General features: G+C 33.5%; 2 protein-coding genes across 2 annotated transcripts; both read right to left on the bottom strand.

The window, feature by feature from the left end:
• Window positions 1-2,228: 2,228 nt before the first annotated feature.
• On the bottom strand, window positions 2,229-6,094 carry LOC105180232. The gene is made up of 5 exons (XM_020691616.1): window positions 5,949-6,094; window positions 5,229-5,373; window positions 3,517-4,600; window positions 2,798-2,910; window positions 2,229-2,706 (listed from the first exon to the last, which is right to left on the bottom strand). The coding sequence occupies exons 2-5, from the start codon at window positions 5,360-5,362 to the stop codon at window positions 2,598-2,600; spliced, it is 1,440 nt and encodes a 479-aa protein (XP_020547275.1). The 5' UTR covers window positions 5,363-5,373; window positions 5,949-6,094; the 3' UTR covers window positions 2,229-2,597.
• A 1,762-nt stretch (window positions 6,095-7,856) lies between these two features.
• Window positions 7,857-12,554, bottom strand: LOC105180231 (the record flags this gene model as incomplete). The annotated part of the gene is given in 5 exon segments (XM_011103903.2): window positions 7,857-8,372; window positions 9,667-9,790; window positions 9,876-9,955; window positions 11,943-12,008; window positions 12,354-12,554. Coding segments are annotated over 4 exon segments (462 nt in total), but the record flags the coding sequence as incomplete, so codon positions are not given.
• Between the last annotated feature and the right edge of the window lie 1,802 nt (window positions 12,555-14,356).

The following is a 14,356-nucleotide window of genomic DNA, read 5'->3' as shown; positions in this document are numbered from 1 at the left end:
ATTTTTTATATTTTTTTTAAATTATAATTATACCCTTTGAGGTTATAGTTGTAATTACAACTGCATTCTCTGTTCAGATACAAAACTTACACAAATACTCTTGAAAATCACTACACTAACACCCTTTAGGGGATGTAGCTGTAACTTTACAAAGGTGTTTGTGTAATTTGACCTAAACTCAGGGAATGTAGTCAATATGATTTACCTATATATTATTATAAATACTTCCTCCTCAAAGGGTGTATTTGTAATGTTGAAAAGATTTTAGGGTGCTTGTATAATTAAATCTAATTTAAGGGGGCCAATGTAATTTACTACTAAAAACTCAAAAGTGCATATATATACATTTTTAAAAAATCTATTATGTATTAAGCATTAGCATTTTTTGGGTTAATTATTATTTTTTCATTAATGATGGTTAATAAATTGCAGTATCTTCATCTAGAAAAATTAATATTTTAATTCAACCAATACATGAATATGACTAGTAATGATAAATAAACTGCGTTACTTCACATAAATGTGAGACAAATATTCACATGTTCAGTGGAACTCAAACTCATGACCTCAAACTTATTTACGAGATTTCAATCTTAACTTTAACTACTAGGCTAAAATATCATTAATAATTTAAAATACAATATGACTGTCAAGGCTCATAGCACAAATATTAACTGTATGATAACCAGAGATATGAATCAAGCACATGGGCCCAAGAACTCAATTAATTAACTTCATAATACATAATTAATTATACATTTTAATATATTATAATTCTATAAAATCAACCCACAATTAAATAAGGAGATAAATTTTCCAAGTGATCTTAATATATACAAAAGGCACACTAATGTATACAAAACTTAGATTTGTTGTCGCTTCAAAGATTATCATAGTTATTGATTTTTTTTCTCTCGACACTGACTTTGCATATACAAAAATATTATTTTTTGTCACTAATTCATACTGTTGAACGAGGAGTAAAATAAAAAATTTATATAAAAAAAATAATATAGTTGTAAATGGAGAATTTTGAAATGAGGTGTAAATATAATTTCTCATTTTTTTAAAGGACTTAAATGTAAATAGCGACTAATTTAAGCATGCATGGTGAACCGTGAACGTGAAGCAGATACATCCAGATCCAGTTTTACATGGAATCATGTGCAATGATTGTTCCAACAAATGTTTGTTCCTGCCCCTAATTCTATTGCTCTCCTGATTTGTTGATTTCAGCAGACAACTTGCACTTGGTTTCACCATCTTAACTATCACCTTTATTTTTGCCACGGATCATTTCATTTTGGGATAATTACACTTTCTTTCCATGTAATTACACGTAATCCTCCTATCGTTTGAAAAATTATATTTAGCACCTCTAAGGTTTGCTTTTGTCTAACAAATAAATCTATACATTAGTCAAAATTTACCGAATTTGCTGATATTAACAAAAATTAAAAAAAAATTGTATTTATCATCGATTGACTTATTATTATTTTATTATAGGTCAAATAAATATTTTTATGCTCAAAATACCTCGTACGTCTTCACTCGTTAGTGCATGTGAGGATGTATATCTTTACCGTAGTTTAGCGGAAAAAATTTTTTTACCTGCAATAAGTCAATCGAGAGTACATATTAATTTTCATTCAGTTTTTTTTGTTAATATCAGCAAATTCGATTAATTTTGAGTAACGAAGGAACTTATTTGTTAAATAGAAGCAATCTCAGGGGTGCTAGATGTAATTTTCCAAACTACAGAGTGTTTATATGTAATGTGTAATTACAATAAATTTCAAAGGAGGGGAGTTAATTATCCCTTTTATTTTTCATTCCCTAATTACGACGCTAAATTAATTTTGGTACTCTATGTTCTAATTTTATCGATTTTGGTCCGTAATGTTTGTAAATTTTATCATTTTTAGTAATTTACCGATAGGTCCCGATAGGTCCGTAAGTTTTTAGTAATACCTCGTACGTCTTCACTCCGTTAGTTGAATGTGAAATTTATCGATAGGGCCCGATTTGGAGGGAAAATGAGGAGGGATTTCAACAAAAAATGGTCGTGTTTGGCGGCCTTAGACATCAATGCACAAGAGAGGCTTAAGACAGTTGAATTGAAGGAAAATTAGCCAAAATTCAGCAGAAATGAAGAGAAATCAATTCTCATCTTTCTCAAATTCGTATATGGATTCGTATAGTGAAATTATTTACGTGGAGAAAATGTATTATGAGTGTGGAATCGAAATTTCATTGAAAACTTCTCGAACCAAAATAAATCCGGGAAGAAAAGTTACGCCCAAGATTAGGATTTCAAGAAGTTTTGAATGGAAACATTCTGGATAGGATAGGTAGGGGCATATAATCTGAAAGGAGAGCTTCCCCATATGGTCATCTTTGGTTCATTGGCCTTCATCAGTCTCAGTATAATATCACATCGATGCGTATAATTCAAAGTGGACATGGCCATCAACGGCAACGCTGAACCCGTTCTTCGATCAAAAACTTTGTATTAAAGCGAAAAATGCCAACCGGAACGAGCTAAGATGCCTAACCTATTCTCACATCTAAATGTCGGTAGGGCAAAAGCAGAAACGTTATTCAGTCCAGAGCTTGATGAAAGCAGAGATGAACGCCTTAACGAATGTCAGAAGAGGATTGCTTTCCGGTGTAGCGGATTTCTTTGTTGCGTCTTCTGAAGTTTCACTGTCAACAAATGCATAAAATGGGATTTGATCAGAGGTGGCTAGAGCCTAAATATGCAGGGAAAACAATGGATGAGGAATCTGAGACTTACAGATTGAGTCTGTCCAGTACCGGATTGCTCCGTTTCTTTAGACCTGTCTCGTCTGGGCTGCTAGATTTTGTGCTCACCAAGTTAGAGTCCTCGGAGATCAATCTTTCAGCAGACTGCAGGGGAAAAAAATGATTATGATGGATTAAGAAATACAATTTTCAGCAGCTAAGTGTTTACAGAAGTCGGCATTTGATCATACAAGGCGAATTGGACTAAAGTGCATCGCATGTGATTTCATGTAGAAACTATTCCGAGAAAAAATTTGAACTAATCCTGAAAGAGTACTGTTATAGAACAATGGCGATCGTTCAATCTTGGATTTAGGGACGATGAATGTTTAAGAAGCAAGACACTTCGTTCATCAAGCTTTTCTTGTTCGTCCTTGTTAAGGAAGAGCTCGATATTTTCGAAATAAGACCAGACTACTATATCCAAGTATGTCGATGTTCCATTTAACTATAACGTCACCAACTGCTGCAGCTGAAGTTGAATATAAGTTTAGATACACAAGATTGAACCTAAAGTCATAATCTGAGTGAATCTAAAAACTGTTGAATAATATTCATTACATTTCAATGAACCTACTGGCCTTCTCCCTAGAAAAAATATTAAGTATTTAAAACACTCGGATTTTGAGAAAATGACGGCAGCACATAACCGAGACATGTAAACATACATGAAATGTCTTTTCCCTTTTGCTTTTCAGATGAAAAAATTACCTTAATTTCGTCAGACAAGGAGATCTCCGATTCAGGGTCCTTGACATTGCCAGCGTCAAGGACGGTGGTGCTAAAGGTTGGTGAAAGTTTTGAATTCTCAAATGATTTCTTGTCCCTGTATTTGTCCTTCAATTCCAATGTTGAATCAAGAAGCCTTTCTTCATCCTTCTCATTTACCAAACCAGAATTGCTCTTAGAAAACGTCGTTTTGTTGTGTTTATTTGCCCTGTCTTCCAAAGTTCCAGACCCTCTACATTTACCTGAGTCTCCATCCAAGTCGAGAATTGTCCTAGAAACAGGCCTTAATGGAAACGTCTCCACCACAAAGTTCGTGCTCATATGAGATGTTACCTGTTGCAATACTTCTAACTCTTTGACTCCATCTCTCTCTGCATCCAGCATTTCCATGTCTACCGACTCTGTATAAGTTTGCAGCCTGGATTCTTTGGTTTTATCAACCATCCGATCATTAGTGTTCAGATACTGCTCATCAGTACTCCTCCGACTCCAAACTGCATAAGTTTTTTGGCTAGATTGAAGTGCACTCTCATTTTTATTGTCTTGATGATAGATGGGAGCGGAATTCGTTATGAGCAGTTTATCAGACTCAATATTTCCTTCAAGCCCTTCACCACCATTTACAATTTTCTCAATTTCAAACTCATCACACTTCGATTGAGGCACAGGATGACTTGCTCTTTCAGATTCTTTGCCTGTCTCAGCCGTGCTTAGTCCATTAACGACTTGTTCATGATGCAATTCCCTGACATCCCGTCCAAGGAACTGCAAGCCAGGAGCAGAACTGAATTGTTCACTGGTAATTCCAGGCACAATAGCAGTCGCAATATGAAGCTTATCAGATACTGACAGATCATTTTGAGGCTCCACAGAAACGGATTCTAGAGGGCGTTGTTCCGGAAATCCAGAATGGTTATGTTCTTCTAAGAACACTTTAGGTAGCGCTAACACTCTATTTTCTTGAATAATCTCCCTAACAATCTCACGCACTGTGTAGAAAGAACCACCAACTTCCTTGTGTGTAAGATTTAGAGATGGAAAATTCCCATCGTTCGACTTCTGATATCTGTAAGGAGTGAAAGCGAAAAGGTTTAGCTATAGTGCACGAGACAAACAAAAATATGAACCTCCCATGACGTTTGTCCAATCAATAAACATCTCCACATTGATATGTCCAACTGCATTTACCTCCATGAGGCTTGATATTAGCATATAAATTTCCCCTTCCATTGGTAACCATAACGGAAAAAGATGATATCGACAATGACAAACAGTGGAAATTCAATTCCCTTAGGTTGAATATATGTTAGTTATCATAAGCCATTTTGGGATTTTAGGTGCAGTGTTCCTTGGTTTATTTGAAGCATTTAGATTTACGTCAAGAATTTGAAATACATAATTGCATTGGTTCGATTCTGAAGACTTCTATGTTATGGTTTGTGGAATTCTAGTACCAACAAGAGCGGCATTTACAGTCATAATTAAGATCCTTATGGGGTACATGTAATACGCAAACAACATCATCGACACAGCTCTAAAATATTTATCCATACGTTAAACTGGTCCAAGGACAGCGGTAGAGCAGCGCTTATAAATTGAAATGCGGTCTCCATAGATGCAATATTTTACTATGACAGCAATAGGGGTCAGACAGATTTTCCAAACTTTAGAGAAAAACAAAGAAGAGAATTTACTTGTTTATGAAAGATTCAACCATAACCTTCCTCTCTTCTTTTGAACGTCTAATCCTCGACTTCTTTCCCCCTGAATCATTGCTACTGGCAAAGGCAAATGCTTGTCCAACCCAGCCACCCCTGATTGCATGCATGAGCTATAAAGCTACAAAAGGAACCGAGGACTTGAAACTGTTACTCATGATATCTATCAAATTCTTGAACATATTACCCTCCGTCAATTGCACTTCACTTCAAAACACAAGATAAAACAAACAGACCAGAAAACTCAGCAAAAAGAAGAACCATCCAAGCAGGGATGACTTGCACCTCTTTTCACAAATGAAGTCCATTTCAAGAATTCACAAACATAAATGCAATCAAACCCAAAATTATCAAACACTCAAAGTTGCACAAATCACAAAAACCACAAGAAAATAAGGTCACTAAGAACTTCAAAACTTGCTTTTTTTAAAAAAAATGTTGACTGATTCTGGCAAAACCCCACCTCAGAAAATTGCTACCAAACAACAAAAAAGATGCTATAACCCATCACTTCACCCAGAAAGGGAAATCATTCTGAAAGGAAAAGGGCACTCAACAAAAAGAAAAAAGAAAATGCATTAGACCAATACTCAAATTTCAGGCCATATCTCTCCAATTTTTTTATTTTTTTAAAGAAAAGATAATAATATCATAAATAATATATAATTGGGAAACAGGTATAGTATGCAATTTTACCTAAATAGAGAGAAAAGAAGTTGCAGTGGCGGGGTTTGGAGATGGTGTGTGGAGTTTTGAGTGTATGAACAATGCAACAAACACTCTACTGAGTAAGTGATGGACCAATGGCCTAGTAGAGCATATCAAAATTCAAATGTCAGGGGACTATAGTTTTATCTCTTCAAGATTTTATCAGAAACACTATCAAAATACTATGAGAAAATCAATAATTATATAGAGTAATTGTTAATAATGAAGTTGCTTGTTTGAATTTTTTCTTTTTTTTGGAAATAAAAGTGGCGAATGCTTATTTATTGAATAAATCAATTACAATCATCAGCATCAAATATTTATATCAAACAACAACCGACAATTATAATAATCATATCCTAATTATCGATATCACATAATATTTGAAGTTATTGTGTGCAGTTACTACTGAAATTGGATAAAAATGTAATAGTGTAATAATTAATTTATTGTATATTATATAAATCTCTTAATTATATTAACACATGTAATAGTATTAGATGTTATATTAGCATCACACCAATTATCATTAAATGAAATATACTTTGTGACATCAACTATATATAAGTATATATTAGTAGAGAATATAAAATAAATATTTCACTAAAAAATAGTAATACGAAGTTTTGTAGAAAACTTGAAGATTTTTCAGGAAATATTGTATTGAAAAAATTTGGTTTTGGCACGCAATTCAATGCCAATCAATTATTATTGTTATGTTCCTCTTTTGCCACTTGTAATTATTCCATTCCTTGTATGTCTGCTTTTCAAGGCATTGGCCTACAAGTAATTTCCATGCTTTCTTACATCTGATATATGTGTATCAAAAAATTATAATAATTAAATATTATTTAATGAAAAAAATTTATTTTAGAAAAAATAATTATGTAAAAATAAATAATTTTAAAAAAGAATATTTGAAGAAAGAGAAGAGATATTAAATAAAAATAAATAATTATTTTAAAAAATAGATTTTACCACTTGTAGATAAGAAAATATATGGAAGTTAGTAAACAAAAAAAAAAAAGAACATACCAAAATAAGATAAACACTAAAGAGGTGCTTACCCTAATATATAGTATAGATTATTCATACAGATTTAGACCGTATTTACAAAGTCCTAAAAATTCGGATATATTGATTAATAGGGTTTAATAGGACATTTACGTATAGTCCGACCGTCCGTGATTAGGCCTCTTGACCTAACCCGCTACTGATGCGTATTATCCCTTTGTTATAAGGGTAAATTGCAAAGACTCTCCAACATATGGGATCATTTACACTTTGCTCCCCCGACTTTTTCTTTTTTCACTCCCCCACCCAACTTTCTTATTTTGTTGGACTTTACATTTTTTGGAGAATTATAATTGGAGGGAAAGTGCAAATAATTCCGTAGACTATGGGTCTGCATTTTACCCTTGTTATAATACAACTAACTTTGATTGTACTATTACCATATGTAGAATCCACATAGACTTGCAATTAACTTTATGTTCCCTTTTTTACCACATTAAACCGCGGGTGAATGACTTAAATGCCCATGTTTGTGACTTAAATTTCAACCTTGTAATAAACATGCCATTATTGTGTTTCTTGAAACTCAGCTGTTTGTAAGAAGTCTGGTCTTGTTCTTGTTCTGGCATTTAATCAGAAATAAATACATAGATAGGAAAAGACAAAAAGGAAACTCAAATAGACTTTGATGCTTGTAACGGCACTTGTACAACTCAACATGCATCAAACCCAATTCTCACTTGGGATTGTTTTGAAGTAAATACTATTAACATATAATAATATTATTAGCATATGATAGGATTGTAGTTAAGTAAATTAAATCTTCTTTATGTTAATGGCTGTTTGGTACATAAGAGAAAAGAGTTGCAGAGAGTATGCAAATAAACACAACTATTTGTTTCCATTTTCTAACTGTCTCAGGAATAACATTTGCCTAAGTTCTCGTAAAATACAAAATTCAAGAAGCTGTTTTACCTTACTTTTATTCGTCTCTTCCTAACTAAATTACAAAACCAAATATACTGATAAATTTGCAAAAAACTGCATACGACATATCTCTCTCTCTCTCTCTCTCTCTATCTATCTTACAAAAACTTAAATAACAAAACACGTCAAAAGTAAAACCAAAGAAAGGCAGAATAGTGTAACTAAATTCCTCTTTACATATAAATCATTCTGAATAGAACATGTGTTTCTCTATAGATCAGCTTTCAATCGGCAGATTAGAGTGTTGTATACTAAAGTAAGGTATCGCAAACTCGAGTTCTTTGAAGGGTCTTCAGAAATTTGTGTCCTAAGTAAACTGAACATTCGCATAGCCACAAATTTGTAGTCTGACTTGCATCTGTGGCTTGTTCGATCAGCACAGAGTGAAGTCGTTCCATGTTGAGGGCCAACCTTCAACAGAAGCAAATTTTGCATGTCGTCATGTAATAGTCAACAATAGAATTCATACCCTAGAAAACAGTAGTAACGTAGTGACAACACCTTTTTCCTAATCCTGAAAAAGAACCATGAATTTGCATGGTTGGTTCATAGTTTAGCAATATAAATCTCAGAAGATGAATATAAGCACGTGTACAACAAGGTCAAGTCCCGAGATTCGAGGGGAACTGCAAAAGACTATACTCGCTACAATCGAACAGCAGCAGCAAGACCCTCAGCAAGTCATCGATAGTCCAAGAGTAACAAGAAAATGGATGTTAATGGAAGGCATTTGGCAGAAGTGAAATGATAAATATTTCAATTTTATCTTATTAACAAAGCAATCAAGCTCGAATAACATTAAATTTCCAACTCAACTGAAAACCGAATAGTGTTATTACTCCAAAAAAGGATGGCAAACACAATCTTTATGCAAGCTGGGTGTCAGTAAACAATGGCATTACTCGGTGGTTTGATGACTAAAGACTGTGCCGGACCCATAAACAAACTATTGCTGCTTCGTTGCTTGAAATACAACCACATAATTTCATGGAGCGACATAGTAATTTTCAACTTTCACTAATTTGGCCTACAAGATTCTCAATAACTCAATGAGAACATGAAATTTTCAGTTCTTACATCGATAAAAAGTCAAACAAATAACTGGCTAAATATAATAGACTGGTATGGTTAGAGCAAGTAACATTACCGCCCATCAGATATAAATACTTCTTTTAGCCAGTGATCAAAGTAATATTCCCAATTCCAATTATCTGTTCATTATCAAAAGCACTAAATCATGGGTGAGGTTCTTAATAACTTGCCAAGTAAGCAATATACCAGGTAAATTAGAAAGTGGTATGGCAATTAAGTCCATCATCATAGGTTCTCCATAATGCTTTCAAGATGATCCAAGAATACTCGTATCTAGATATAATCAAAAACAAAGATCACATTCCGCATATACCAGACTAAACATGCACATAAAGTAACTGGTTTTGCATATCTCTGGTGTGTTTTAAAAGCTTTAGAGCATAAAATTTAGTTACAAGATAACTATGCATGTTGACTCACACGAGTTATCACTGAATATAGACTATAATATCCTTATATGAACATCTCATATCTGCAAAGCCAACCCTACTCCTCAATCATATAATAACCTCCAAGCAAAGTTCGAGCAAGAACATATATATTTTCACATCAGACCATTATAGTCAACCCCCTCCATGCGAGCAAAATTAAATCAGCAAGAATTTGCACTTACTGCTGTCCACTACTTGTATCCTTCTTGTAACAACAAATGGCGATAGCTTCGGCCTCGTATAATCCGCTGCCAGTGGTACTGGATGGAACTCTTGAAGCTCAGACCTATCCGTTCTTGAACAAGCCTGCAACACTTACTTTACATGAGAACATGCCATAGGGTAGTTACTTTCAACTTCTAAATTAGATTGGTTTATCAGCATTTCTTACCATCTAACAAGGCATCTCTGAATGCCACGGCTGATGGGGCGAATAAAGGATGGGTCTCGTTGGGTATACAACAAACCAACCTAAATATAATTAAGGAAAAGAAATCCATTCAAACTCTTCAAATTCTTCTGAACTAAACCAAATTGGAGAAGTGCATCAAAGGTCAATATGAAAATGGCCTCACCCAATAAAGGATTAATCATGACACATATTTTTATAAAATATCACTTCCACTAACCTCTCTTTTCTAAGGAAAATAAAGGGATCATTACACTTACATCGCCAAAAAATAGTCAAATTACGCAAATCATCCCTCATAAATTGAATCACAAAAAAAGTAGCTTGGAGTGCAATTAGATGCACCTTTATGTATAGTCCACACCAAGTTCAGTTTATTTTGAGTTAAATTAAAATTGCATAAACTAATTTTTCTCCATATTTTTATCTTCACGAGAAGCTAAGAAATATGAAAATCTTAAACTTATTCGTACTTCTACAATATAATATATATATATATACACATTATGCATAGAATGAATATATGTATAGCATATATACTATACGGATAAAATCTATCACAAAACAATTTGTCACTTAATATTACGAAGTAATATAAACAACATCATATAGTATCAAAATTAAAATTTGAAGTAATATTATTAGGAAAAATTATTTGTTTAGTCCTTTAAGTTTTCCTGCCATTAATTTTAGTCCTTCAAGTTAACACGTTTTAGTTTTAGTCCTATAACTTTAAGAAATGTGTAGTTTCGGTCCTCTAACCCAATTTTGGACAATTTTATCCCTGTACAGATTTTTAAAGAGCAAATTTAGTACATCTCCATTCATTTTGCATCTCATGACTAATGTTGACATAGAAGGTATGAATTTATGGAGACTTAGTTTTATTTCGAAAGCACGTTGGGCCTTTAAGAGCATTAAGATGGAATATTAAGCTTTATCATCAAAAGGGCAAAAGAGTCCTAAATTAGGCTAAAGGACCGAATCTATACAACATTGATTGATAAAGAACTAAATCTAATATTGCCAAAGTTAAAGGACCAAAAGAAATTCAGGTCAAAGTTATGGGATGAAAATTTTCTTTTTCCCTAATAATATTAACTTGCATAAACACATTTAGAATAATATTATCATGCGATATCAAGAAGTTGAAGAAATATTCATGCTTTTATAATAGTAAAAATAAAAATAAAACTAAAGATAAAGATAGAGATATAATACATGTACAGATATAAATATTCATGCATCCTTTCAATTGCTCTAAATTTTTCTGGTTATTTCACATTTCCCTATAAGGTGTTTTTAGCAAGTATATTACATTATAAATATAATGTACAAAGTAATTGATAGGAATTAATAGATATAAGTAGTTATTAATAGGAGGTACTAAATATAAAGAGTAATTAATTAAGGTAATAAGTATGAAATGTCATTAATATAAATTAATAGGTAATTCTTACATTTTTACCCTCAAAACTAATATAATATTATATTAATTTAGTCAAACTACAAAATGAAATAAACTTTTAGAATTATTGATACTTTTATATATAGTATAGATATCGATATAGATATGGCTATATACAATGTGCATATACTGTTGAGAGACAGAAAGGTGAGCAAAGAGTTTGTAAGTTAGACTTTAAACAAAAGGGTAAAAGATGCCCTCACAATCTTTTTCATTTTCGTTGTTTTACTCTTTTCGACTCCCTTTTTAACTAGCATAGGGCAAAGAAGATAAATTATTTGCATAATTTGACTCTTCCGCAAAAGGATGTCAGTTTAATTATCCCCATTTAAGACAATGCCTAAAAAATTCATAAGTTTCTCAAAAGAACTCCTGATGATAACACCATAATTCTTTATAGCTAAAATCTCCAAGGATTTATGTAGAGCAACATAAATATACTCTCTATTGAACTGGCAAAAAGGCATTTTTCTGTACAACAAAGTCTTTTTCAAAGATTCTATATAAATTTCTAATGCTAGCAATCAGCAAATGTTAGGACACAAATATGGTGCAAAAGTAAACTGAACAAACTTCAGTACCTCTAGCAGCGCAATGGCAGCAGGATCATCGAAGAACTCAAGGCTACAATCAGCAAGATAGTTAACCTGCAATAGTGAAGGAAAACCTGAATACTTGATTAGTTAAACCAAATAACAACAGGTCTGTCAGCAGTCTTGATGATGGTTACATGAATAAATCCTTCAGTATAACTGCAAACTATAAATAGAGAACTATACAAGCTTGAGATGGAAAGTTTGCATGATTTAGGAGTTGTGCAAACAACAAAGAGTTGACATTTATATATCATATAGTGACATCATTTGGAAACGTAATCTCTTATCAAATGCAGGAGAATATGAATAAGAACTTGCCTAACTGCAGAAATATGTCACACATGTAACATTTCCTCACTTGAAGCAAGTATTATTACAGTTTAAGAATTAAATTACCCCAAATTCTGCACCAACTAGAGACTGAACAAAGTCCATTAGCTGAATTTTAGCCCATGATTGGATATCTGTTTTGGGGGGATGCCTCCAAGGAGCACCAAACCGTAATCTATCTTTAGAGACTTTTCCACTTTGTGCATCAACAGCAAACTCCTCCAGGAGCAACAACGCTTTATCCATGGCAGGATTAACCACATTTACCTGTGGAGATAAGTTGTATAAATATCTTAACACGCCCCTAGCACGTACAAACCCGGCTCGTGAACCTTTTTTTTAATAAATGGGTGGCAATGAGATTCGAACCAAGACCTCTTGATTGGCTTGGCTCTACCACCTCATTAAAAGTTTAAGGTGTTAGGATGAGAATCATTTACAACTAATATCTCAACGACACAAAAAGTCATGAAAGATTGTTCGCAATTTATATAAAGCAAAATACAGGAATAAATAAAAACATAAATCTGAAAAATGTACAGACACTTCTATGGTGAATGAAAACATTCAAGCAAAAAAAGCACCTCACTGTTAATACATCTATCATAGTGATTTGGTGTCAATCACCATATAAATCTGTCTACCACTGGGTACAGTAAGCTTACTAATTCTGTGATCTTCAGTGTTTTTACAGTGATTCAGAAAATACCCAATTGGCCATGTACATGCCAAGAATACGCAAGTTACTTGAGCTGGACAGTTCTCTGATAAAGCAGCATAGAAATGACAAATAATTCTCCGGGTGAATAATTCTTTTGAGAGGCCAGAATGGCACCTCCTCTGTTAAACAGTTCATAATGAATCAGACAAGAAAATATGAAGAACTGATGTGAGATAAAGAAGGCAGAGAAAAATAAAATACTAGTGTAAAAAAGTTAACACAGTTTAGCAGGGTGAAACGTCACAAATGACAGAATCGATCCAAATCGGTCATCAACAAGCTCTCTTTACCTTTGCATGTGTTCATATTCTTACCACACTTATCCTTGCTTCTACTTTTTGACTTTGTTCAGATACAAAGAAATTTAAGGCCTTTGTTACTTTCAGTTTCCAATTCTGCTTCTTTCTTTCACTTTCATATTCTTTTGCACATATTTATCTTGTCCTCCAGCGATATTTGGCACCTATTGTCCAAGTCATTTTGGTAAGGTGCAATACAGAATTCGTACAACCTTATATGCTCTTCCCAAACTATCCTTTCATTTGTTCCCAGTTCATCTCCTACTGCCAAAAATCATACCTGATCCACCTCCTATATGAAAGTTAAAATCAGTCAGAGGGTACCTTTCATCAGACAGAAATGGCAGATTCATCATGACAAAAGCTCTTCAATTCTTTGTTTTTCATACTTTGTTGCCACAAAACTTCCTCATTGTCCAAAAAGAATTTCATCCTTTCAGCATCTCTCCTTCTAAGTTTCAGTTGATAAGTTGTTAATAATCATGGTTCACTGAGTTCACAGGCAGTATTAGGTGGAAGAATCCACCCACCAAATACTGTTTCCTCTAGATACACTTGATCCACAATGTTTACCACCATCTATGTCATTTTCCCAGTGTTACAGCTCAACCAATTTCACCTGACACTCATCATTTATGTGCCTGCTCATCCCCAAAGCCAAACTTCTGTAACCATTTCCAACAGCATGCACCAAAACTGATCAGCCATCTTCAGTTCTGAATTCTCCATTCTCCCTCACTTCACACATTCAATTCATTCAAAAAATGTAACCTAAATCAAAATCCTGTATTGCTACTAACACAGTATTTGGCTTGGCCAACAGAATATTGCAGTTTGACAGCAGCAACTGCTTCCTCTCATAACTAGATACCATCTTGCAACTTGCAAGCAACTATCAATATTCTTGAACACCATAGTGATTCACAATTTACTGGGGATATCAAATTTGCAGCTGACAAGGAGGAAAGTGGGCATTTTAAAAAAGAAACTGATACGATAATATAGTATGCAAGTAAATTCTAGAAGGCAAAATGAAAACAAAAGGTTGG

This window comes from Sesamum indicum, unplaced genomic scaffold (assembly GCF_000512975.1).
Source record: "Sesamum indicum cultivar Zhongzhi No. 13 unplaced genomic scaffold, S_indicum_v1.0 scaffold00434, whole genome shotgun sequence".
NCBI classification, from domain to species: domain Eukaryota; kingdom Viridiplantae; phylum Streptophyta; class Magnoliopsida; order Lamiales; family Pedaliaceae; genus Sesamum; species Sesamum indicum.
Note: the sequence above shows the minus strand (reverse complement) of the source record. Positions and strands in the feature narration are given on the sequence as shown.